General features: G+C 45.9%; 1 protein-coding gene across 6 annotated transcripts in view; it reads right to left on the reverse strand.

Moving 5' to 3' along the window:
* The window catches only part of KAZN (kazrin, periplakin interacting protein), a 1,355,161-nt gene that overhangs the window by 392,847 nt on the left and 934,786 nt on the right, over positions 1 to 27,528 (reverse strand). For all 6 annotated transcript variants that reach the window (XM_069610894.1, XM_069610896.1, XM_069610895.1 and 3 more), the window contains one exon: positions 10,614 to 10,750. In XM_069610894.1, the coding sequence (XP_069466995.1) occupies positions 10,614 to 10,750 (137 nt within the window). The remainder of the gene's footprint in view (positions 1 to 10,613; positions 10,751 to 27,528) is intronic.

The following is a 27,528-nucleotide window of genomic DNA, read 5'->3' on the forward strand; positions in this document are numbered from 1 at the left end:
AAGAGAGGAGAAAATGCTGCAGAAGTCCATTAAGCTAATAACAAAGAGGGGGATAGGGTGAATAGAAATTAGGTAATCAGGATAGCCAAACAAGAGTATAGAAATTGGTGCATTGGCACTAAGATTATGAGAGCCCAACACGACGCCGAACACATGCTGAAAGTAGTATCTGCTAAAAGCACTAAAAATATGTGGGAACTAATAAACAACAGTGGTTCCTTTAGACCAGGTAATATCATTAGCATGGTGTCGGAAATGGGTTGGGTAGCTTATTATGCAACTCTGTTTGCAGATCCAGGTTGGGTAGTACGAAAGGTGGAAGAACCTCAGTCCCAAATTTGGAGGTTTGCCTTTAATGAGCTTGATGCCGAAATGATGATCAAGAACTTGAGTACATCTCGAGTTGAGGGTTCCGACGGTCTACCCAACCAGGAATAGAAAAGAAAAAAAAAGATTTTGGAGCAAATTCCTATCAGTCCTTTTTGCCCAGATTATGATAAATAAATATATACCATCTTCCTGGAGAGAGGCAAACATAGTGCCCATCTTCAAAAAAGGAGAAGGGGCGGTGTCGGAAAGTATGATCTTAAACTATGGGCCGAAAAGACTGCTATCCTTGACCCGAGACAAACTGGATTAGTCAAGGGAGTAGGTACCACTCTAAATCTCTTTATTATTAACATCTTGAAAGAAAAGGCACTAGAAACAGAAATGTGCTTGTATTTAGCATTTATAGATCTCGAACAGGCGTTCGATTGAGTCATTAGGGAGAAGCTCTGGGCCAAATTGAGAACTTGGAATTGCCCTAAGGACTTAGTAGAAGCCATTCAGGCACTTTAAACACAAACACCTCGGTTAGGATCCAACTTTCGGGTAAAGGTCACCTTTAACAAAAATCTACACCTACCGAGGTCTGAAACAAGGGTGTGCCTTGGCTCCGCTTCTATCCTGTTTGTACATTGCAGATTTGGCGGACTCTCAGAGAGATATTATTGCCTTTCCTCCAAAGGTTAATGGCATTGAAGTGCCTTGGATACTATTTGCTGATGATTTCGTTTTTTTTTAGATTTAATGCCAATAGGTCTTCAGCGTAGGATTCATGCCTTTAATTACTACTTGAGGGAAAATGGCATGAGGATGAATGTTGTAAAATCCAAGGTCCTCCATTGAAATCGGCCCGCAAAAAAAAAAGTAGAGAAATGTACGTGGAGAGAGGAAACAGCCTCTAGAAGTGGTGGAAACCATGACCTATTTGGGGATTGTTATAAACAGAAACGTAAATGAACAGGGTCATCTTACACATCTGAGATCCAGATTAATCACCCTAATAAATCAGGGAAGAGTCTTCGATAGGAGGTTTGGGAGATTTTCAATGATCCCCATTCTGTCCTTTTATAAACAGAAAATTGCACAAGTGCTAGCTTGCGGATCCGAGGATATTTTACATCTGCCGTGGAAAACATGGAAGAAACCAAAGGGCCCGTTTTGGCAATCATGATTGCGTCTTCCTAATGCGGTACCAATGTGTACCATCAGACAAGAACGGAAGCTACAATCCCTTGAATCTATGGTTCAATGGAAATCAGTGGCTTTATATAGGGAGTGCAGATATGAAACTGATATAGCTCCCTTTGCAATTTTTGATCATATAAAAGGAGGTCAGGATAAATATGTAACTCAGTGGAAACTGAAGATTGAAAACGTCTTATAACAGAATGATACCAGCACAAGCGATTTAGCCATAAATCAAACCAAGGTTAAGCGAAAATTGCAGGACAGGGACTGGATAAGCACAGTGGAGTAGTGTTAACAAACAATACCGAGTTGCATGAGAACTACTGAAAAGAAAGACTTAAATTCACTGCCAAGATATTTACAGCAATTTCCATCCCAGCATTACCGCGACATGCTCATTGGGTGTAGACGAAATAGTCTAACCACAGGCGAAGTCATGCGGGTGAGGAAAATGCCTGGCATAAAAAATTCCCAACGTAGCTTTTGTAAATATAAAGCCATTGTGGAGACATCATGCTATTGGTTAACTGCCTGTTATTCTTTAATAGAAATTAGACAAGTCTATTTAGTGGATTGTGCTATGGATGAAAGTACTCCGAGTCCAAAAGAGTGGTGGGAGTGGGTTATTATGGGAGAAAAGTCAAGTTTAATAATTGCAGTGTTGAAAATGAAAGTTTTAAAGATGAAAATTGACTTGCATGGAATGGAATAAGGAAAATGTTTTATATACTTTTTGCCCATGACATGTTAGAAGAAGTAATTAATGTTTTTATGATGTTGTAATAATGTTAAAGGTTTGTGCAGCTATAAACCCATTTCTTGGTCATTTCCTTTTTGCTTTAAACCAATAAAACATTTAAATAAAAAATTAAATAAAAGGTAATTTCTTTGTTTTCAAGTCTCATCCCTCTCAGTGATCCCTGGGGTGTCCCAAATATGAATTCTTGCTGTAGTGGCATTAAACTAGACTTCGGTTTGATAGTTTTAGGCCCGAAAAGGTCCCAAAGCTGTTTATTTGGTCTTTTAGGCTTGGGATGGAGTGTTGTACTTCTGATAGGTAACATAGGATGTAGTCTACGAACAGCAAGAGTTTAAACTCGACTGCACCACATTGTATCCCTCTGATGTCGGAATTGCTCCTGATCGCTATCGCCAGGGGTTCCATGGAGAGGACATATAGGAGTGGGGAGAGAGGGCAGCCCTGTTTAGGTCCCCTGGTTAAGTGAAGGGATTGTGATATTATGCCATTTACTAGTGCCTTGGCCATCAGGTCCCTATATAGGGCCAAGATCCAACTACAAAAGTTGGGCCCAAACCCCATTTTCTCCAATACCTTCCTCATATACCCCCACTCCACCCTATCGAAAGCTTTTTCAGTGTACATGGAGACCAGGTAGCTCTTCAGTTCCTGATCCTGAGCCAGGTGCATCAAATCGATTGTTTTTTGGATATTTTCCGTGCCCTGACGTCCAGCAATGAATCCGACCTGATCACCATGAACTAGGTAAGGCATGAGTGACTCCAGTCTGATGTTTAACGTTTTTGCGAAGATTTTTGCATTTATGTTTAACAGAAAAATCAGTCTGTATGACTGGCATTGTGTTGGATCCCTACCTTCCTTTGGTAGAAACACTATCAAGGCCCCCAGTAGGGAGTCAGGGAGGACGCCTGTTTCCAGTGCTTGGTTAAACAGTTTAGTCAGGAAGGGTGCTAGGGTGGAGCGATATGTTTTTGAAAAAGCAGACCGAGAAGCCATCTTCCCCTGGAGACGTGCCCGATCTTTACAATCGACTAAATTATTTAATCAGTAGTGAATGTGGTATCTAGTAATGCTGCTTGTTCTGGGGAGATGGTTGGTTTCGGGAGTGCATTGAGAAATTAATCTATCTGGGTTCCATCCCCCTTATATTCAGTTGTGTAAAGGGCCTCGTAGTATTTGCGGAACTCCGCTGTTATTTGTTCGTCTATATATGCCCTCTCTGAGCCTGTTTGGCAAATTGTCCCCACTCTTTTAGCATTTCTCTGGGCACGTAGTTTTCACGCTAGTATTTTTTCCACACGTTCCCCCTTCTCCATATAGTTTTGCTTGAGAAACACCAGTTTTCTCTCTGTCTGATGCAGGAGAAGGTCCCTCAACTGGGTTCTGTATTTCTGCCTTTTTGCCAGTTTATCTGGAGCAATTTGGGTTTTGAGCGTTCCCAAAGGTTTTAGTGCATCAGTCTTAATTCTTAGGTCCAGCTCCTCTTTCTCTCGTTCCCTTTTCTTTCTAGCGACCAGTTGTATAAATTCCCCCGTATCGTGTTCTTAAATGCTTCCCAGACAGATGTCAGCCTCACCTCCCCATTAGCATTGAACTGAAAGAATTCCTTTATCACTTTCACCAAGCTCTGGGCCACCTCTCTATCTTTCAACAGCAAATCATTACACATCCATATAGCCTATCCTTGAATAAGTATCATGGACCTTTGAGTGAAATGTGTGCGAAGGGTCAGCTTTTCCTTCATGGGACAATGCATCTACCACCCCCAGTTCGTCATTTTTTTAGCAAAGTATTGAGCCTTCTTCCGTTGTGTGTTGGATCCCCTAGAAGGTACTGCCCCCTTCCTATCCGTTGTCGGGTCCAGGACCAAATTAAAGTATCCCCCAATTAGTAGATGCCCCTCTACAAAAGTTTGGAGCTTCCCTTTCACTTTATCCCAGAACTGGACCTGTCCCTCATTTGGGCAGTAGGTTGAGGCTAGGGATACTTTCTGCCCTTTTATCTCCCCCTTAACCAGTATATAGCCTCCCTCTGCGTCTCTAGGTGTGGCAAATCCGTGAAGCCCAGCTTGTTGGCAATAACCAAATAATGCCATCGAACATCTCATCTCTACTGACCCCTTGTCTCCCTTGCACTAGACTGTCTCCGCATTTGGCTTAGTATACTCCTACCTGGCCTATATTCCCATTTGAACTCTGTGTCCTTTTTTGTAAACTATGTAATTTATTCTATTTTTGTGATTCAGTATATTTTAATGCAACCTGTATATTCTTGTAACTCTGTAAGCCTTGCATTTTCTTACTGCTGCGCCCTGTTACTCAAGGGTCTGGTGCGCATAAAAAGTAAACAAACAAACAAACCACTGCTACCCCTCTCTTTTTGGATTCACCTAAGGCGCAATATATTTTTGTGAATAGCCTTCACCTTCATGGATGGTTCCTCCCCCCTCCTAAAGTGGGTCTCTTGCAGGAACATGACATCAAGCTTCAAGTGTTGGAATTCTCAGATTGTTGGGGATCTTTTTGATGTGGTGTTAAGCCCTCTGACATTTAGTGAGCCTAAGGCTATCTCAGTGATTAGGTCAGGCATTCGCGGATCTGTAACATAAGAGAAAATCGCTGTCCCTGTGAGTCCCCGTGTGTAGACCAGAGTAGCTCATTCCCTTGATTTTCCTGGTGTTTGGTTATTGCTTTGTGTTGTGTCGCTGTATGAATACTGTTGGACCCCCTCCCCTCATAAACAACACCAAAAACAAACTGTAACTTTCCCCCCTGCCCCCTGTTGATTGCGTCTGAGCCTCTGATGAGATGTATACCACCATTGGTCCAGACAAACATTTTTCCCTCCTTCTCCAGTCATAGTCTTTCCCGCTTAAGAGCGTTCCACTGAGCCCGCCCCACTGAGCACAATATACTTTTCAATCTGTGTACCCCTTTTACGCCGCCACCCCCAAACTGCATGCAGATAAATAGCTCGGGTATCACGGGCTTCACCCCCGGAGTTGGATCGCTCTCATCCGGTTGCTGAGTGTTCTGGCCATTAGTCTTTTTGCCCCTTGCCACCTCAAGTAGTTTTATTCAACCTCCGACTGTGTGCAGGAGTGGTCTCCATCCGATGTGGCAATTAAGTGCCTTGCTTACCACTTCAGGTTTGTGCTGGGGAGGGCGTATTCAGCTTCTTGATCTTGAGGTATAATTTTATGTGTTGCCTGTCATTAGGTCTCTCAGCCTTAGACTTTGGTTCTTTCCCCACCTTTCCCCCTCCTCCACGGGCACGCCGGTCTTTGGTGACTCTCCCATTAGTTCTCGTGATACCATGCCAATGTCGTCTTCCGTTATCAAGTTGTACTTGTATCCCTCATATTCAAAGTTCAGGGAGAAAGAGAATCCCCATCTATAATGGTTGCCTTTTGAATTGATACATTTTGTCAGGAGGGCACAAAGGAAGGCGACATCTGGACAATGTAAATGAGGATAGGTCCTGGTAGATGCCAACTCTGGACTCTCCCCATTCAATTGTACATGACGCCCTGGATTTTTCTATGATTTTCATGTTCTCGGGATAGTAATGGAACCTCGGCAGTACAAAGCGGGGCCTCGGGTGCCTCCTCCCGCTATGTGGGCACTGTAAATGGTGGGTTCTGTGATGTTTTCATCGTTAAAGTTTTTTGATTACTTCATTGACTGCCTGGACAATGTCCCTTTGTGTTTCTCCTTTTTCAGGGAACCCGAAGAAACTAATATTATTCTGGTGCTCCTTGTTCTCGAAATCATCAATTTTTAGGGCACTTTCTTCTTGCCATCTTTTTAATTCTGAAATCCTCATGTCCAGTTGGGTCTCCAGGCAATGTACTGATGATTGGTTGGCCTCTAGTGCCTGGATTCTCTCATCCAAGTCATCCACCTTTCTATCTAGTCTGTCTAGCCAGTGGGTAATGTCAGACCTGAAGCCTTTCTGTTCTTCCGGGATTGCTGCCATGTCCCTCCTCATTGACGTCACATCAACGGCCATGTCTAAATTCACCAGGGCCTGCTGTTCTCGAGTAGGCCTGGGGGTTGGGGTAAACCGGAATCACTGGAGCAGGGTCACCCAGTTCATAAATGTGTAAGTGGGTTTACTTCTTGAATTGTTAGACGTTGACTGAGCTGGTGGGAGGTCTTGGCTCTAGGCCTCTCCCATGGTTTCTTTTGCTTGGGTTCGCCGCTCCTTGGCTCGGTCTAATAGGCTAGGGGTCACCACGTTTTACCCATGCTGGGATCTCTTGTTTATTTGCTGAGACTGTCATTATCACCATCTGTGGTTGTGGGGGGTGGCACAGGGTTCCCCTGTCTGGGTGTTCCCTGCCCTCCCAAGTGGAACCGCACCTTGAAGGTCAGGACCCGTGGAGTGGGGTGCTGGTGTCCGAATGTACTGGTGTGTGTGAATAGGGAGGAGGGGCTCTGCCCACCGCAGTAGCCATCCAGGGTCGCAGACCGCTGGGTGTTACACTTATTTCCCCACAAGTCTCCGCCCGATTGCCTCCCCACTTGTGCCTGGGGGGGTGGGAATTATCCAGGGCTCTCCCTGGGTCACTGGATCCCTCAATTTGCAGTGGACATGGGGCCAAGGTACTCACCCCTGCCACCAGAGGTGTTAGACCTGGTGTGCACCCTCCCCCATCGCCAGCCCGCCTTAAGATGACTGTGGTAGGGGCTGGATGACTGGCGGACCCTAGGTGAGGTTCTGGGAAGGTTGTCCCTTTCAGAATGCTTCACTTCAGGTGACGCTCTTGTTTCTCTGCAGCCTCGCGTTGATAATGTCTGGGGCCTCAAGGCGGCTCAGAGCTGCTACTTCCGCCGCCTCGGCTTCCCAGGGACTTTTCTGTGCCTTGTGAGGGGGTGGGCGAACTGGGCTTCTACCCGGGCCTCAAGGTCCTTAAATGCGCTGCGGGCAATGGGCCAAGACACTCACCCCTGCCACCGGCAGAAATGTGTGATCTTCCCCATCGCCCACCAACTTTCTGTTGCCTCTGTAGGGGGCTGGTTGGCTGGGGGATCTTAGGTGCGGCTCAGAGGGGAAAGGCCATTTGAGCACACTTCACTTCAGATGACGCTGTTCCCCCTCCAGGGTCACACACAGATAAGATCTGGAGCCGCAGGGCAGCAAGGATCAAATACTTTCACCGCTGTCTGCAGCCTCAAGTTGGTAATGTCTGGGGCCTCGAGGCAGCTTAGAGCTGCTTCTTCCTCTACCGCTGCTTCCTGGCAGATTTTCTGTGCCTTGGTGTGGGGGGGGTGCGGACGAACTGGGCCGCGGGGTCCTTAAATGAGCTGCGGTTAATGGACCAAGACACTCACCCCTGCCACTGGTGGAATATCGTCCTACTGTGCGCTCTCCCTCATCGCCACCAACTTTTCGTTGTCTCTGCAGGTACCTGGTTTGCTGGGAGATTTTAGGAGCGGCTACGGGGGGAATAGACCGTTTGAGCATTCTTCACTCCAGATGACTCCGTTTCCTCTCTGCGGTCATACGTAGATAATATCTGGATATGCAGGGTGGCTCGGATCCATTATTTTCACCGCTTCTGCTTTCTGGCAGCTTTTCTAAGCAATTCCGGGGCTCTTCCGGTATGTTTTTACTCCCCCGTGTTGACCTAGATCTTAGCTGGGTCGGGGGGGGGCGGGTTCAGCTGTCTGAGGGCTCATTGGGGGGGGGGGCTCTTCTCTTGATTATGCTCTGCTGGAGGGGAGCAATGCAGGTGAGCTAGCATATCTCTGCGCCCCTTGCTGGCCAATGACACCTTGCATTCTTGAAGGTGATGTTCAGAAGATCTTAAGTGGGATTCTTTAAGAGGGTGGCGTCTTGTGACTTGCTGAACTTCTGCTGCATGCCTTGCCACTGAGCTTCTCTTAGAATGGATTCTGTGTCTGATGAGCTACCGGAGGCGCTCTGCTCTCCACAGTATTAGTCTATAAGTGGTCTTCACTTCATGCAGTGGTCCGTGCTATTTATCGCATCATATGCACGTCAGGACTGAAGGGTAACCGGGGAGTAGTCCTCCTACTTCGAGGCATTTTGGCGGGATAGACTGCTTCAACATACCTACTTACTCCACGTCCCCTTAGATGTCCATACTTTGGCACTGTCCTTTATTGAGCTGCTCGTAGCCTGTTATTTGGAGCATGCAGCTCAGCAGGACAGTGCCACAGATTTTAGTGAAGCAAACAACATAATTGGCTGCTTGACCCATTGACCCTTAGCACGGTGTCCATTACAGGTTTTGTTAGATGAGAATGTGACCCAAGCAGGCAAATGATTGAGTGTTTCCATGTAGACATTTTTGCTTGAGTGAAGGGCTCAAGTTCTTGCCCAAGACCATCACCTTGGGTTTTTGCTTGCTTATCCGGATTTTGTTTTCATTGCAAACCCATTTCCCTGAAGGTGCCAAAGCAACAAGAAACCATAAAAATGGCAGTAGCCCATGATCTAAAACCAAATAACATAACATTATTCTTTGCGGCAAACAAAGAACTACATGAAACTGTCCAAAAAACAAATGTACCCAAGTTTGATCAATTTGGAATCTGGTTAAGTTCTGTTTGGGTAAAAAAGGAAACTATTTTGAGGGCTCAACAACACTTTTTCTGGTTCCAACTACCAAAGGGAAAGTTTGTCGAAAACTGCTAGAAAGATTTTCAACAAATGGAGGCGAGAAGTTGGCAGTAGGGTTTCTTTCTGCGCCTAGTTAGCAGTGCAGAGAGGGTCCTTGTGCACAGGTAATGGTCTCAGGCCATGCACTGGCACAGTCATTGCATGAATAAGAAGACCCGGTGGCCTCGGGCATGGCTGAATGGCAGAGTGACTGCTGGGATAGAAATGTGAAATTAACAAAAGAGATCAGTATTTATGTGGATGTGTGCAGCACAGCACATGCAATCAAGAAGCTTCCACGTCCAGGAGTTGAATAGAAAGCCCATTAGGAGTACAATGCAAAACTGGAAAAGGACCAACAATTGCAAGTTCTGATTAGCCATAATCATTAGCCACACAACCATAAGTTCCCACCCACATGCCTTGCCCGCGATGTCACACATTACAGCACAATTCACTATCGATGACATTATTGATGACATCACATGACTTCCCTAGTGACATTATCAAACACGTTAAATGCTAAATTCCCTTGCACGATCATGGTTTTATACTCTTCCAAAATGTACTAAGAATTGACCACTGCATACCCTTTCATTCCTTTCCAGCTAAACGTCACTGTCAAAAGTGCCTTAAGCTCCCTTTGCTGCTAACTCTTGTGATCGCAGATTTAGGATCAGCTAATGTTGACTTGGACAATAGTTAATACAAAGATCTCCTTCAGTTGTCCAATCATATGCCTAAATGGCATCCATCATTTAAGAGACCATTCTCTTAAAACCCAATGCTTCTGGAAATTGAATGATCCTTGCCATGCGAGTTTTCATGAGTTTGACCAGCCTCTGTATTTTCCTCCATATCCGTTACTTAATGATCACAGACCACCTACCTCCGTACAAGGTTAACTGCAAAGTTTCAGGCACGCCTTCTGAACCAACCCTATTCACATGCCTTAGTCCACCTAACTAGCATGAACGATCAGCGTTGGTACGGCGCACTAGCAACTTTGAGCCGATAGCGAACGTCTGGGTGCCATTAATCTCAATCCCCATTATATTTATCACATTTCTATTAACTACAGTAGAACTATTACTATAAGCACTATATAATATTTCATCTCACTTCAATCCACAATCACTTTCAAGCCAGAGTCATAACAGTAAAAGCTTAATGAGCTGTATTATAGGCACAGCAATTTTGCAGCCTAATCATCAAAATGCAATACATCAGCTGAAAGGACGCATGGGCATCAAAGGTACAGACCAATCACATTTGCGATAGCTGATTCAGTAGATATTTGAGTATGCAAGCAAGTACACTTCCGACGCGGTGCCTCTCTACTCGCTCTCTCGGCCCGCTCATCTCCCGACCATAACATTGCCTAGGCCGGACTTAAGATTCTCCTCGCCAAACCACTGGCTCAGCCTCAGAACGTTCTTACCTGGCCAATTCTCGATGTTCTGCGAGCACGCTGGCCTGGAAAGATTGTAAATGTTCCTCTCACACCACTTCCCTCCCCAGGAATCTTTTCATATTGGCACAAGGCCGAATCTGGAAGGTAGTTCTTAATGCAGCACCAACAAGTCATCAATCACACCCCAATGCATGAATTCCAAACCTGCTCAAGAATTCAGTGCGCCCCCACCCCGCGACATCGCCCTACCTGGTGAGCACCTTTCGATTTCAAGGAAGAGTCTGATAAACTTACTTTTCTGTGTTGTTCATAATTCCTGATGAAGTCGCGCAGCTGCTCCTCTCGACTTTCCAGTGTGGCGTATAGTTGCTGCATTTGGCTGACCAGTTCCGTCTTCTCTGCTTTTAACCGCTTTCGATCTGCCTTCATTGCTGGATTAAACAAATATGAACATTTTCCACTATAAAATCATGCAAGTAAGAATCTTGAAAATTCATGCTTCTAAGGTACCTTTTAGAACGCCTTACATTCAAATAAATCCCCCTCTACAATATTTGGCAGTGTCCATCATTCATTAAACGTACACAGTGGATGTTGGACCTTGACACAATGAAATCTCTTCACGTGGGCCAATTTCTGGACCGACCAAAACATTAGGCTGAAATATATCATGGGAAGGAAAGAGATGTGGAAAGGGAGGGGGGATAGCGAAAGGGTAACACGTTTGTCTTGGAACCAAGACAACTCAGAGCAACTCAGGTTCGGATTAATTGATTAACTAAGCAATAAATAAATCAAGATATCAAGCAATTATTATGGAAAGAAAGAGTAGTGTAAAAAATAAAGGTACGAATGGAATAACCGCCACATTTGCTGCACTGACTTATAAGAAGGAAAAATCCTTCAGCACTGGGCTGAAGGGTACCGCATCAAACACCCAATGGAGTCCTCTGGGATGCCAAAATGAAGACTCGCCCTGCCACCCCACCGCACATAACTGGGCAGATTTACTACCACAACAAGTCGTGGTAACAAATAAACAATCATGGCGGTATTTCAGAAGAAATGGCGGCATTCTGTAAAAAGCCACAGAGTGTTCCTCTCCGAACGCACCTCAAAAATACTCTAACTCCTAGTCATGATGCTTCGATTTGATTTAATAAAATGCGTTAAATGCGAACACTAAGAATCGGTTATGGCAGAGGAAGGGCTATCATTTTAAAATGGCAGCCGTGCAGAGCCTTTAAACAACCTAGAAACAGGGTAAAAGTGAGTTATCATTTTTCATTTTTATAACGTTCTCTAGTCCTGGGTTTCTTCTTTCGTTCTCGCCCTCCTTTCTAAATGGGGTTTTATTTTTGTCAGTCTGGGTTAGTTCTGGATGGAAGTTAGAAGAGAATGTATAATTGACCCATGTGCATTAGATTGTGTGGTCAAGGCCTAGTAGCCAGTAAGGGGCCAGCGACTCTGCATGATAACCCCACACAGATTATCCTCTGACTGGTTAATAATTATCAGGGAAGTGCCACGGGAAATGGAGGCCCATAAACTCCCGAGCAGTTCTGATAGAGGAAAGAAGAGAGGAGCCTGGTCTTTCTCTTTGCACATCACCACCATCTGAGGTCAGTGTCACAACTGGGGTTTTGTTACACAGCACACGGAGACTCAAGGTAAATTGTACACAATATTTTATCTCTTAACGGTTATGTCTAAGTAGTCCAACATTATGGTAGTAGGGCAGTGGTTACCTCACCCCTGCCCGGTGTCTCAGTTCTCCTAGGGTGGTCCAATGCTTGTAAAGTTCTGGCTCAGACTGTACTTGTTATGAACAAATCCTGCGTCAGCAGCATTCCACTTAAGAGTTCACCCGTCTCTCTGCCCCGACCCCTTTACTCTTCGGCAGGCTCACCTGGTCCCTCGTTGGCGGCGTTCCGCATGGCACTGGCCCCGGACCTCCCAACCTTCACTGCAATCTTCGGCAGGCTCACCTGCTCCCTCGTGGGCAGTGTTCCACGTGGGATGGGCACCGGACCTTCCAACATTCACTGCAATCTTCGGCAGGCTCACCTGCTCCCTCGTGTGTGGCGTTCTGCGTGGGATGGGCACCGGACCTTCCAACATTCACTGCAATCTTCGGCAGGCTCACCTGCTCCCTCGTGTGTGGCGTTCTGCGTGGCACCAGATCTTCCGCTGTCGCCTCCGCGTCCGTTCACATCGGCCTTCCGATACCGTTTTCCCAGGTGGCTAATACGCCCAGACTAACGCCTGTTCCGGCCCGTGACCTGCAGCCTCCTTCGTTCCTCGTGGCACGACCTTCTCCTCCTGGCGGACCTCTTCCTCCTTTTTAAGGAAAAAGACAGAGCCAATTCATTAACCTAGCTCTGCCTCTCTCCGCATCCACACCCCTGCTCACACCGGACAGTCCTTTACTCCCGTAACCGTCGCGTCCACCCTGATGAACTCCTTCATGCCCTGCGTACCGCAAACTGCGCTCCCTTGGTTTTCACCGCCACTTCCTCACACAGTGCGAATGTCGAGAAGCCTTCCATGTGGCTCAAGAGATACACATATAGCTTGTCAACGCCATAAAAGTTCCTGGTGCTTTTTTTTTTTTTTACACAGGCACAGGTAAACGTGGGGAGAGGGAGGGTTGGTGCAGCAGCAGGTGGAAAATGGTCTATGGAGAAAGTTTGACATCACCCTTCAGTATAGTAAGACAACACGCTTCAGATTACCCTGCAAACTGCCTCCTGCCCACATACCCAGAGGCTGGATCCGATGTATAAGAGCAATACAGTCAACTACATATACCATGTCCATTTACTTGCCCATACTGAGACTATCTTGGGCAAAATAAAATATATATTGTATTTGACAGCGAGATTACAGGGACAGCACGGACTATCTAGCTTGTGATGAGCCAGAAATAGCCATGACAATTAATTGCAGGTGACGGGGTGACAGAGGACCACGAGAGATGCAGTAGGAGCAGTGCCAAAGACAACCTTGTTGTTGCCACCATAATCCTGTGATAGAACCAGGGAGAGGGAGTCGCTGAGGAGGCAGAGAGGGAGAGGGAGTCGCTGAGGAAGCAGAGAGGGAGGGAGTCGCTGAGGAAGCAGAGAGGGAGTCGCTGAGGAAGCAGAGAGGGAGAGGGAGTCGCTGAGGAAGCAGAGAGAAGAAGCTAGACACTGTCAGAGAGCTACTAGAACCAATTTTCAATTCAGGGCCAAGGACGACCTTCAAAGTATTACTAGGACAGATGCCAATAGGAAATGAAAGAAAGGGGATGGGTCGATGAAGTTACGTGAATATCAGGAATGAAAGGAAGAGCAGATTGGGCATAGAAAAAAAGTGGGTATTTACACATATCTTAGGGGGCCTCGGAGTGTTGAACAGGACACCTCATGACCTCATAGTCAATAGAAAGCCTGTCACCTAGAACGCATACAGCAGTGCACCATCCAAAGGACTTGCAGAGGATTGTAGGTTGCTCCTAGAAAAGTCACATTTGTGTTAATATGGTGAATATATAACATTATGCAGTCATACATATACAATATTGCAATGTGTAGTAGTTGCTCGTGCTTCCGCGAGCCCTTGTCTAAGGTTCTAGAAGTGGAATGTTGATGTGTTCATGTTCGGGGGGTGGCGGTTGGTTTTGGAAAGGAAGGAGCAGGGAAGAGATGATGTACGGTGTTCGGGTTTGAAGAATAAATACTTAAATAACTTACCTGCGGAGGTCTCGTTATTACACTAGCGACGAGGATCTTCAAACCTGACCCACGCGCCTTGCCCGCCGTACATCATCTGGTGCCTCAGCTGGGTTTCCGGGCTGCGCTCCCGGACGTGGTCGAGCGCGGCCTCCGACGTGATACGTGTCAGCTGGCCAGCGCTACCTTGCTTTCAGCGGCCGGCCGAGCCGCGCTCCCGGAGGAGGTCGAGCGTGGCGCACGGCAAGGAGTGCAGCCGTGCTTGCGGCTGAGCGGCCGCTGTCACGACGTAGAAGATCCTGCCGAGCCGCGCTCCCGGAGGAGGTCGAGCGCGGCTTGAGTGAGGGTGAGGTCGACGCCGTGCAGTGGATAAAGGGGACTGAGGAGCAGTATAGGTGAGAGGTGGACCCTGGGAGGGGGCACAGCCCGGCGCTCTTCATAGCGTGAAGGCGCTGAGAGTACTCAGATGTCTTGCTGTTTGACTCCGCCCACTACATGACAAAGTAGCGGAAGGCTTCCTGTTCATAAGGGGTGTGGCTGCAATACCTGAACTGCAAGGAGAGGAGGTTAACTCTTTGTGTGCGGACATTAAAGGAACTGCAAATTCTTGATACCATATTTTTCAAGAGGAGGGAAGTGACTAGAGCCTGCCTGTGTAACAGTATTGTGCAACCCATACCACTTATTTTCTGCAAAAAAAGGGGTTTGGTGTGGAGTATTTATCTTAATAGTCTGCCTTTTGGGACAAGGTGTACGTTATAGCACCTTATTATTCACGGAAGTGCGCAGAGATTTTCACTAGTTTCATAGCATTGACCCCTGTCATTGGCTTTGTGACCATGCAGCACAGCAATGCCCGTCCTCCCCCAGCCTTTCTCCCCAATCCGGGGGAGCCCCCCATTGCATGGGAGCTTTGGGTGGACACTTTTAAGGTATACCTCAGAGCGTCAGGTGGTTCCAGAATGTGTGATGATGACAAGGAAGCGACCCTACTCAATTGCCTTGGTACGGAGGGTTTGAGGGTGTTCAGGCACCTTCCGGGCCAGGATGTTTTGGCTTTGTCTTCAGGAGAAGGAGATGGTGAAGGGGGGCAGGCAGTGATTTTGACATTTGAGACTGCTCTTAAAAAGCTTGAGACACGTTTTGGCAAAAGAGCTAACATTGTGCTTGAGAGGTATCATTTCTTTTCAAGGGCACAAGGTCCTGGCGAGAACATTGATTCATATGTGACGGCACTGCGCACCCTCATTTCTACGTGTAAGTTCATGGGCATGGCAGAAGAATACATTCGTGACCAGATCATGAGAACTAGTGACTCAAAAGTTAGGGAGAGGTTATGGACAGAGAAGGATCCTCTGTTGGAGAAAGTAATAGAAATAGCCCGTGCCCTGGAGGAGTCAAGGAAGAGTGTCAAAGAAGTGACGGAAAAGGCGGACATTGTACACATGGTTCAGCCACGCAAGAATGAAGAAAATCGAGCCAGGGACAAGGATCAAAGAGTCACGCCAAATAGCAGAGAATTCTGCAAGAAATGTGGTTGGAGGGGTCATGTTGCTGGTGCTAGGGAGTGTCCTGCTTCTGCCGTTGTGTGCAGAAAATGCAAGGGAAGAGGACATTTTGCCCGCATGTGTAAGGCTATTCCACAGAAGGAAGTGGTGCGGATGGTGGACCCTGAAGAAGACGATAGTAATGTAACGGTTGTAGGATATGTTAGTCCATCTGTTATGGAGGAGGTGCTTCCAAAAGAAGGTGCACTGTTGAGTGTGGGACCGTCGAAAAAAAGTGCGTGGGCTACTCTTAATGTGAATGGAGTTCCCCTCAATGTGTTGGTTGACACGGGTTCTCCATACACTATGATTTCTCCTGAGATGTACAAATCTAAGTTCCATAAGGAGGTGTCTAGTCTTATTCCATCTGATATTAATCCTTGTGCGTATGGCCGTGTTCCAATTAAAGTATTGGGATATGAGTGGGTTGAAATTGAATTTCATGGCCGAAAAACCAGAGGAAAACTGTATGTAGCTTGTAAGGGTGATCCGGTTATTGGGTGGGAGGAGCAGGCTGCCCTGGAGATGGAGATTCGCCCTGGCAAAGCTGTCCCGGTTTTGTGCGTGAGCAAGGGAAGAGAAGGTAGTTTGAGTGAAGGAAGTGTGTTGACAGCCGATAATCTCCAAAAGAAATTTCCGTCAGTTTTCTCCTCCGTCCTGGGCAAGTTGCGGGGTTTCTCACACAAGATCGTGCTCAAGAGGAGTGCTGTTCCCGTTGTGCACAGAGTTAGGCGTGTACCCATCATGGCACGTGAAGGTCTCCAGACAGAACTTAAAAAGCTGATGGAAGCAGGTGTAATAGAGGAGGTAGAATCATCAGAGTGGTTAGCCCCGGTTGTATTGGCACGTAAATCCGATGGTGGTATGAGGATGTGTGTTGATCTAAGAGATTTAAATTCAAGAATCTGGATAGACAGGCATCCCTTACCGAATATACAGGAAATGCTTTCACTTGTGGGAGGGGCATCTTGTTTCTCCACCTTAGATTTGTCATCTGCCTATCACCAGGTGGATTTGCACATAGAATCACGACCTCTTACATCGTTCATTATGCCATTTTGAGCTTTCCGTTTCCGGCGTATGCCATTTGGTTTGGCATCCGCCTCCGCTGTTTTCCAGCGGGTGATGCAAAAGTTGTTTTGCGGAGTGGATGGTGTGGAATATTTCCAGGACGATATCTTGGTGTGGGGCAGGTCACGTGAGGAACACAATGAGAGGATTCTACGAGTTTTGGGCATTTTGGAGAAGAGTGGTTTGACGGTCAAATTGAGTAAGTGTAAGATAGGGGTGGAGAGTGTGACTTATTTAGGACACACGCTGGATGCCAAGGGGATACATCCCAAGGCTGAGTTGGTGAAGGCGTTATGTGAAGTATCTCCACCCACCAGTAAAGACCAATTACGGTCGTTTTTGGGATTGGCTGAATATTATAGTAGGTTTATTCCCACGTACTCCGACAAAACAGTGGCCATGAGAGCGTTGCTCAAAAAGGGCGTACGTTTTGAGTGGTCAGAGTCATGCCAACTAGAATTTGAAGGCTTGAAGGCTCAAGTGGACCAGGCTCCATCGTTAGCTTCCTTTTCTCCATCTAGGAAGACGGTTTTGACAGTGGATGCTAGTGAGTATGGTGTAGGGGCAGTTCTTGAACAGTGTTTTGATGGATCGTACCGCCCCATTGCTTTTGCGTCTAGGGTTCTTAGTGAAGCAGAACGTAGATATGCTGTCATAGAGAGGGAGGCCTTCGCAGCTATCTGGGCATCCAAACATTTTAGAACATTCTTGTGGGGAGTAGAATACACATTACGCACCGATCATAAACCCCTAGTGCATGTTTTGACATCTAAGGGTTTGTTCCAGGCATCGTCTAGAGTGATGCGCTGGATGGCAGACATGAGTGAGTATAATTTTAAGGTGGAGTATTTACCTGGCACTAAAAATATGGTTGCAGATGGTCTATCTCGTTTTCCCCGCCATGATGTAAGTGCAGAAAACTCAAAACAGGCTGTGATGAGTGATGAATATGTGTTGGTGGCCAAGGTGTTTCCGGCAGTCAATGAGCAGGAATGGGGTAGAGAGTGTGCGATGGACCCTGTGTTGAACAACATCAAGGCAGCTCTTGCTACCGGTGCTGGCAAGGATGAATTGGACAAGTCGTTCGGACAAGTATGGACAGAGATGTCTGAGGGTCCGTGGGGCATTGCCAGGGGTACCAGGTTAATACCACCTGAATCTCTTAAGGCCAAGTTGGTGGAGTTGGCTCATGAAGGGCATATCGGGAGATCTATGACGAAAAGAAGGCTGAGAGAAGGGTATTGGTGGCCCAAGATGGATGAGGAAGTTGAGAAGGTAGTTAAGGATTGTATGGCTTGTTCAGTCAGTGATAAAAGTAGGACAACGTCGCCCCAACCCGTACAGCCTGTGGAAGTGCCGCAAGACGTGTGGTCAAAAGTGGCCGTAGACATTATGGGTCCCATGGACACGTTGGGTGGAGGTTTAAGATATTTTGTGGTGTTAGTTGACTATACATCTAGGTGGGTGGAGGCCACGGCTTTGTCCTCGGTCACCACTGAAAAGGTGATTGACTTCTTGTCCGCAGTGTTTGACAGGGAGGGGGTTCCTGCTGGAGTAGTCTCCGATAATGGTCCCCAATTTGTATCAGTCGCCATGCAAGAGTTCTTCTCCAAACTAGGAATTTGTCACCATAAAGTGGCTTTGTACAATCCAGAGGCCAATGGATTAGTTGAACGGATGAACCGGTTTGTGAAAGGGGCAGTTCAGTTGGCCATCGCAAATGGTCTGCCGTGGTGCAGTGTGGTGACTGAAGCTCTAAAAGCCTACAGTGTTACCCCTTCATCCTTTACTGGAGTGTCTCCATTTGAACTAATGAGAGGTAGAAAACCGGGATCTAAACTCAGGGTGGCCGCTCTTGGGGGTGGTGTACAAAGTTGCATCAACATGCAGGAAGTTCTTGACAAAGTGCGTGTTAAACAATCCCGTTTTTGGGAATCTCAGCTTAAAAAAAAGAAACCCCTGCGTGTACAAATTGGTGATCTTGTAGTGGTGAAAAATCCAAGATTTGTAGCCAAGGGTTTGTCCAAATTTATGAAGCCATGTGTTGTGACCAAAGTAGGTCATGGATACGTTAAATTGCAAGATGGTACCAGATGGAGTTTGAGGAGGGTGGTCCTTGTTAAGGGAAAGCTGGCGGAAACTAAGGACCCGTGTTGTGAGGGAGGTGGTGATACAGTAGGAATTGATCCAGAATGTGCGTCTGAGGAGGTGGTTCCCCTACAGAGAGATAAGGCTGTGGCAGTTCATGGGCAGGCTACTCGGGTGGGGCATGGAAGTATGCAGGTGTCTGCCTCGGAAAGTGATGATGTTGCGCCATTAGAGGGAGCACATTGTGCAAAGGGGGAGGATGTATATTCTGAGTGTGATTCTGATAAAGGTGCTTTTGGTGTGTCTGGTGTGGAAACAAGGGTTGCAGAGGAGTCTTCAGTGCTTGCATCAGATAATGCAGGTTTAGTTCCACACGGAAGGGGACTGTGTGGAGACTCTGCCCTTGCGGAATCCTCCAACAAGGTGAATAATCGCCCGAACCGAATAAAGAATATTCCAGCGAAATACAAGGATTTTGTTTTAGAATTTGCAGATGATTAATGCTTGGACTGTAATTAATTATCAATATTCCATATATATATGTCTCTTATTGCATATTAATGATTCCTCCTGTCCATCCTATGCCTTACCTATGTTCATATTTAATGAATCTTCATTTATGAGGTTTACAGGGGGAGATGTGTAGTAGTTGCTCGTGCTTCCACGAGCCCTTGTCTAAGGTTCTAGAAGTGGAATGTTGATGGGTTCATGTTCGGGGGGTGGCGGTTGGTTTTGGAAAGGAAGGAGCAGGGAAGAGATGATGTACGGTGTTCGGGTTTGAAGAATAAATACTTAAATAACTTACCTGCGGAGGTCTCGTTATTACACAATGCTCAGATAATAGCTTTAAAAAAAGATAGACTGATGGTGTATGCTGTATAAAAGGCGATGGAAGGAATGTGGGTACAGCTCGAACCAGGTGAGGTGCCCATGCTCAGCTGGAATGCATGGAGGTCCGGAGGGGGAGGTGTCCAAGTTTCCAAGCATTCAACCAAGTAGGTGGTGCTTGCTAGGGGACCATTAGGCGAATTAGACCTAACCAACGGTCCATGGAACAATGCGTGTGGCTGAGGAACCCGTCGCAGGTGCAGGTTGAAGGGTCATCGTTCTCGGTGGAGAAAGGATTTTAACATTTCACATTGGGGAATACGCAAGAGCGCGAAGATGTAGAAGAAAGGTCTAATGCGTGGCAAGGAGAGAAGTGTGGATATGGATAAGAGGGATACAGTGGCCAGTCACTGGTGGGTGTTGATGGTGGGAAAATCGGGCTCATAAAATGGCAAAGTCTACTAGGCATAACCTTTCCATGTTATACCAGCTTTATTATAAAAATGGCTTTGACAGAGCAGGAGGACATGATAGATTGGGTTCAGGGGATCATATAAAAAACAGACTAATAAGAAAGCGCAAGGCATACATTAGTAAGAGATGCAGGAGGGTGCCATCGGTCGAATTGGTGGTGTGATAAATTAAGGGTCCTGAAGTGGGGGGTGGGAGTTAGACTGCTCACAAAGCATAAGAGAGAAACTAGAAATGAAGGCTAAATGCAATAAGTGGTTCAAAACACCACTGTTTGTCTTTTATGTGCGCACCGAGGCCTACGGGCGTGTTCGGTTACCAGACATTTGGTCGAAAAAAATTGGTCGACCAGACAAATGGTCGAACCAATTTGGTCGAAAACCAAATGGTCGAATTTTTTTTTTTTTTATTTTCACCTTTTTTTTCTAAAAACCCATTTTTGTAAAAAACTAAAACCCGAAAAATAAATATATAATTAAAAAAAAAAATTAGACCATTTGGTTTTCGACCAAATTGCGTCGACCAAATGTCATTCGACCAGTTTTAGGTCGACCAAATGTCTGGACACCGGCGTGTTCCACGTAATAAGAAATTAATAATAATAATAACAACAGACTCTTAACCTAGTACACAGATCACTTCACAGGGGAACTGTTTAATCAGCCAGTGGTGTTCCACAGACCATTTCAAATCGAACTTAATGGGTTTGCAAGCCAATTACCTGTAATTAATATTCCCGAGGCGCTGACGCGCACGCAGCCTTTGCAGCAGGCCAGGTGCAAAAAGTGTCAGGCCGGCATCCTACGCAAAATCCCACCAGGAGGAGGACACTGCCAAAGGGCACTTGCGCGTGAATATTTCCAACCACCAAATGCAGACCGCGGCTCATGCATAAGTGATCACCTGCAAATTGAGCGAGGAGGGCAAGTCCCAATAGAGGACGTTATCCCTCACCTGGATGAAGAAGCACCGCCGTGCCCATTATGCGCGAGTCTCTCTTGCCCTCTGCCATCTATATGCTTGAGAGCCACTGTAGAGCTTGCGCAGGACAGGCCAGACACTTCCCTGCACACATTAAGGCCGCTGGATAGATTTTCAATCAGCTGAGCGATCAGGATGTCATCTCTTGGATCCTCCTGTATAGTGCAACTTCTTTTCTGCTGCAAGCTGTATGCTTCCATAAATTGCTATGCTTATGAATTAATGCATTTTCCGTTAACCCTCACAGCCAAAATACTGCACCCTGTAGGGATGTTCTATGTTGATGTCATTTTTATCTGCAAATTTAGATTTTTGGTTGTTATTCTCTGAATCAACAGACTGGTGCTAAGAATATGTACCCTGCTACCATTATACCTTGCACTGAATTAATTGGAAGCGCGCATACTGCGGTTACTGGGAATAAAAGAAAATTTCACAGCATTCTTTTTAAAAAAAAATGTTTTAAACATGGCCGTTGTAAGGAGACACACGAGATTTAATGCATTTAAGTAGCTCATTCTATTTAATGCTTGGCCGCCAACCTGAGGACGCTCCTCTGCCATGGATCTTAACATGTCGTGGCAAGTAACATTTAATGACTGCTTCATTTTTAAATCAATTTAAAAACACTGTACGTTTGGATTTTCACATTGAAATATAATCAAATAAATTTTGGTAAAAAGTAAAGTGGTTGAACACTCATTATGTGATAAACGTCTCATCGCGCAAGAAGTGATTTCTGCTCAGTTAGTGATTTCATGACATTGTAATGAGGAATACATCTGACCATAAATGTGTTTTTATTATTCTTTTATATGTTTGCCCCAATGTTAAATGTTAGAGCCTTGTATAAGCATGCGCTTCTTATGAATACTAATTCAGTTGCTGTGTTTTTTTTCTTAATCATCTTCCCTTGAACAGGCACACACTTTCTGCCTTCGGCGCATTTACCATCGATACTTACAATATTGGTGAAGCAAATTTTGCCCACCAGGTCCTGCCATTGTGCCACATGGCGGCACCAGCCCGAGATCCTACGGAGGATAGTGCTAAGGGTTACATTGGCTGCTACCCTCAGCTGCACTTAAGATGGGAGCCATCTTGGAATAGTACATGAATAGCATTAAAGCATCAAGAACCTGGCACAACCACACCTTTTGTGTTGAAAACTCATCAGCTGAATACCTTAAAGTGTAGGGGTGTGTGTGTGTGTATGTATTTTGTATAGTATGGTATACCTCTCAATGTGCTCCGGTTCAGTGCATGTAACTATAGACGAATCCATAGATGAAGATACCGTAGTTGTCGCTCTCTTCCTGAAGATGCTTTCAAGACCTTGGCCAAATATCAATGGACAATTAAAGGGAATTTATTGTCAAGGATCTGATCGAGTATCTTCCACCATAATTATATAATTGTTCTTTTATAACGTGCTTCATTCCAGCGAGTGGTTTGAAAGCGCGTGAACCGCTGCTTTCTCTTGCTTCCAAGACAAACGCGCTGCCCCTCAGCTATCCTTCCTTCCCAGGTTCTGAGGAGGGATGCTGAATTGCGAGATCCTTTACAATTAAGCTTTTGACCATACACTGTGTCCAGTAGAACCAGTCTCAATTTTATACAATAGGTTTTGTGATCGCGGGTCGGTAGGGCAGTGTGCACTGCCTTTACAACCTGCGCTTCAGAGATCACAGGGGCAGCAGGAGGTACTGAAAGAAAACTTGGGGATTGCCTACTTTTTTTCAGTCGCTGCATCCTTGTCCTGATTCTAGCCCTGCAAAGGCTTCCTAAAGGCTGCTGAGGACTGGGGTGGGAAATGGTGGGAGGGACGTCATCTTCCTTCATTCATTGCATCAGAAACTTCATGAAGCAGTGCATGCAAGAAGAGGTGCAGGCTTAAAAAACAAGGAGGTGGCTGTGTGGTGTCCACAGAGCCTGGTAGAAGGATCTGTGAGGGCGTCACCAGCAAGACTAGCAGAAGGGCGGAAGGCTGTGCAGATGCCCCCAGAGATGAGGTGCTACATGTATAAGTGGCGAGCAAGGTAGGTGTGGAACAAGGGGATGGAGGGGGGCAGGGCAGAGCAGAGGGTCACACGTACACTATTGAAGCTGAACATCAACATATGGTTTCAATACCATGCATATAAAAAATTAACTATGATTTGATAGTGTTACCATCGCAATAATACTGATCTGGCAGTAATAGGCCCGAGCGCAGCAAGAGCCTTAACCTTGGGCCCCGGTGCGGTTACCACCCAATCCAGCAGGCCGGATTGGGTGTTATTGCCATTAGCACCCCGGCTCTCAAATAAGGAAAACTAGGGTGCTGATACCCAAGTATTTTGTTTGAATGAACGGGACGTCTCGCAGGGTCCCAGTCATTCAAACAAAATGCTGACTTAAGATGGCTGCCATGGAGATGGAAGGAAGGGCTCCATTTGGAGCCCCTCTTCCATTTCCATGGTGGCCCAGGACGGAGTGGTTGCAGTGGTTGTGTCGCCGGCAAAAGAATAAGGTGATTGGGTGGGGGGACGGGGAGAGGATGAAAGTGTGACTGGAGGGGAGGGTGGGAGTGGAGATGGCAGGGAAGGGAAGCAGCCTTCAAACTGCTCGGAACATGGGCTTGGATTGTGGGAGTCAGCCCGTGATCCGAGAACCCAATTGGTTGGATACCCTGTCCCCCAGTGCCAATTGGGCATTTGAAGCTGAACTTTGCACAGTATAGCAGCACCTGGACATGTAAAGCTGCACATTACATGTGGTGGCTATACAAGGCCTTAGAAGGCATGACAGACATGTTGGAGGTTGCATTGACCTTACTGTATGATGGCAGCATCTGCCCATGTGAAGCTGCATATGTATATGAGAAGTAGTTTCTGCACAGGAGGCATTTACACACATTATAAGGAATTACAGGGGCAGTTTATGCTGCACTTGGCATATGCACATGTAAGGATCTACATTACATATAGCGACTGTTCAAAGCATACAAGATATTAACTTTGCTTTGGGTATTTGAAGCTCCATGTGGCAAAGGCTGGTAACACATTGACTTGTCAGGCTGTGCCTTCCATGGGGTTACATGCATTTGAGGTATTAACTGGTATTGGAGGGCAGCATGGGTTTTTTGTGGCTGCACTTGACATTTTCTTTAATTTATTTATATTCATCGAGGAACAATGCTCTTTTGATCATTAAAGAATGTTAAGTAGACAAGAAATTCGATCTGATGGGAAGCAATGAGCTTCTTAAAATGGGGTGAGTTCAAGTGGCATTCTGACCAGGTTGTTGAGGGAAGTAAATGGAATAGTCACCGGGGACGATACATGGGCGGACATCCATAGATTAAGGACAAGTAACATTAGACATTTGTAAGTGCAGGTAGCTGGTACAGCCAGCGGTGTTACGGATAAGACCATGTTGGATGAAGTGCTAGAGTCGAAGTAGAGAAAGTGAGAGATAGAGGCAAGGAGAGGCGAAGGAAAAGTGTTATATGAGAGGTAGGTTACGAGGGTAACTGAGGTGAGGAGGTAGACTTTTAGTTTGGTTTTGAACAAATCCTGGTAGACTGCGGGAAGAGATTTCCAGGCAAGTGGAGCACGAAGAAAGAAAGTTCTGAGGAGAGAGGAAGCACAGGGAGGGCGAGGTGCCACAAGGGGAGTCGAGGAGGCAGAGCGCAAGCAGACATTCCGAGAAGGCTTGCAGAGTTGGATAGCGGAGGAGAAAAATGGTGTTGCCTTACCATGAATAGGACAACCATGTCACATGAAACTGAAAGACCAAGTAATTTCAGGTCATCAGAGTCTCTTGAGTCATGGATGAACAACAGACACCCTCTATGTGGTCTGCTAAGGTGTCTTGGTCACTTTGGAAAAATTGCCCAAGTTCCTTTACCGACCTACTGTTTTGCTGAATTCATTTTAATGACTTTTCCACTTTTTTAAAACACAAAATGCAGGGGGAAACCTCAGCATGTCCCCTTGCTACCCCAACCCCCAGCTCCACATATACCGTATGCCAACTTACCATCCGCATTTGCGGCAACAAAAGTGGAAAAGAAGTTGGCAAAAATGCATTTGGCGAAACTGTAGGTCGGAAAAAGTGGGCTAGACCAGAATATTAACTTCCAAGATAATTCGCCAGAGAGGCATAGGCCAGTCGTGAAAAATGAATAACAATCCTTCCTTTTTCGTGAAGTGTTTGTGTTCAAGGATGCCCTTACTATTTTACCCTATAATGTCACTCTTTATGATAATGTCTAAAATAGAAGGCATAAATCTGCGAGTCTACATTGCCATCTTCTGATTCATCATTTATTTAGGGAACACTTATGTTGGGCGACTGTACTGGCCGTTAACGGCATACAGCACAAGCAAACGCCTTGTGCAAAGCGAGGGCCACTACTAAGCCCGGCAGGTGCCCATTACCTAGGGGTTGCTTGTTGCTTTAATCAAACTGCACAAAGGCGCGATGCCCTCGAGGAACGCAGATCTCAGAGTTCCTTTTGCTGGGTCTTGAGACTAACCAACAAACCCTCTACTTTGTCCTCGTGCGAGAAACACCTGCCGTCCCCACCAAGAATGTAGACGTTTACATTGACAGTCGCCTAAATATGTGGAGGAAAAGAAAGCTCTATTCAACTTTAACAACTGAAAAGCACAGTTGGGATGGGCTTAGAGGTCAATGCCAGCCTCGATTAAGCTCATTCTTTCTACACAAGCCACACAGAATGGTATACCGTCGTTTGGTCATTTTTACGACTGCCTTTTTTACGAGTACAGAATTACGAAAAAGGTCATCGAAAATTTTGTTCAGATAATGGATTGCTGTGTCAGGAATAACAAAATCGATGACCTTTTTCATAATTGTGTACTCGTAAAAAAAGGCAGTCGTAAAAATGACTGTCGATGAAAGAACATAGAGCCCTCAGAATCCTAGCCTAACTGAATGCAAATGGTACAAAATGGAGCCACAACTGAAAAAAAACCACTAGCCCTTGTTATTGAAAGACTGCACAGTCTCTCTGAAAAGAGCCCCAAAACATTCACATTCATTTTCCTAGTTTACAACTGTATACCAGCCACACACCGTCAACCACGGTCTGCAACAAAATCACACACTATATTACAACAGACCTCTGGCTCTGCCAGCATCCTCCTCTTTTCCAATTCAGATCCCCACTTTTTGATCCAGACAGACACTAAAATCCATCCTCTTCACCAGCTGAGGGAATTAATAATCGGTTCACCAGAGAATGTAGTGGCGCCTTAAGAATGTGACATACAAGCGCAATCTAGACAGGGATGTCATTTAGGGGATGCCAGAGGTCGCAACTGCGACCTCTGAGGTCTCCCGTGCGACCTCTAAAAAAAAAAAAAAATTAAGAACAATTTTTTTTTAAACATTTTTTTTTCTTTCTGTAATGCAAGCTCCTAGGCTGTGCCACCAAATAATGTGTCTTTCTGGAATTCTATACAATAATTGCTAGACTCAAAGATTTATTTCAGGCACACTTCAGGGGGTGAGTCACTGATTTAGTCTGTTCTTAAACGCCTCAACTAAACCTTTCATCCTTCGGAGGTCCCATAGGTTGGGTGATATTGGGTGTATATTTTTTCTATATAAAGCGCTTCAGCGTAAGTGCTATATAATAAAACATTACCATTTGGTCATGGACATCTGCTTGCATTCACAGTAATTTGGTAATATGGGCCCATACACACTGATCTTAATGATACATATGGTGATCCATTCTTGTATGAAATGTACATCACATTATAGTGATATCGTAACCATATTTTTCGGAGTGTAGAATGCTATGTGATGCCACTTCCTGTTTTGTCAATGGGTGAAAGGTCGTGTTCCATCGCTTCCCGCGATATCACTTCGGTGTGTGGTCAAATGACATCACATCATGTGATGTCATCAGGGGGTCAAGGGTCGTGTGGTGACACTTCGCTACCCCTGGCATTTTGGTGAAATGACGTCCCTGGATCTAGGTAAGTGATGTGCAAGATCCTAAGTGGGCTGAGGCATCAGATAGCATGATGTGCCAAACAGCCAAGATGGTTCAAGCAAGCAGACTCAACAACGGGCTTGATGTCAAACAGGAATGCCTAGGGATTGTGTGGCACCATGCACCGGGTGTATCAGTAGAGAAAGGAGGGGGTTCCGGTGGCTAGTTAGGAGTTTTTAGTTGTAAAGGAGATACAGAGCTATGCACATGGAATGGTTTCATGTTCTTCCCCTAATTCTCTCAATGAGATCCTTATATGTGTAACCTGTGCGTCAGTCCGTCAGTGCTCCCAGCAGATGGTCTGAAGAGTGCAATGATTAGACACACTGGAGGTGGTGTACCCTTAGGGCCTAACAATCTGTATGGGTGTACCTCACCGGTCCTATAGGAGGACGAAAAGACAACACAAAAAAAAAACATCATGATGCAATAAGGCAGAAACATGTAAACTGCAGACATTATAAAAACAAATACATTTTTATGATCGGGAGGATAGC

The sequence above is a fragment of the Ambystoma mexicanum genome, chromosome 8 (genome assembly GCF_040938575.1).
Source record: "Ambystoma mexicanum isolate Mex_15411 chromosome 8, UKY_AmexF1_1, whole genome shotgun sequence".
In the NCBI taxonomy this organism is placed as follows: Eukaryota; Metazoa; Chordata; class Amphibia; order Caudata; family Ambystomatidae; genus Ambystoma; species Ambystoma mexicanum.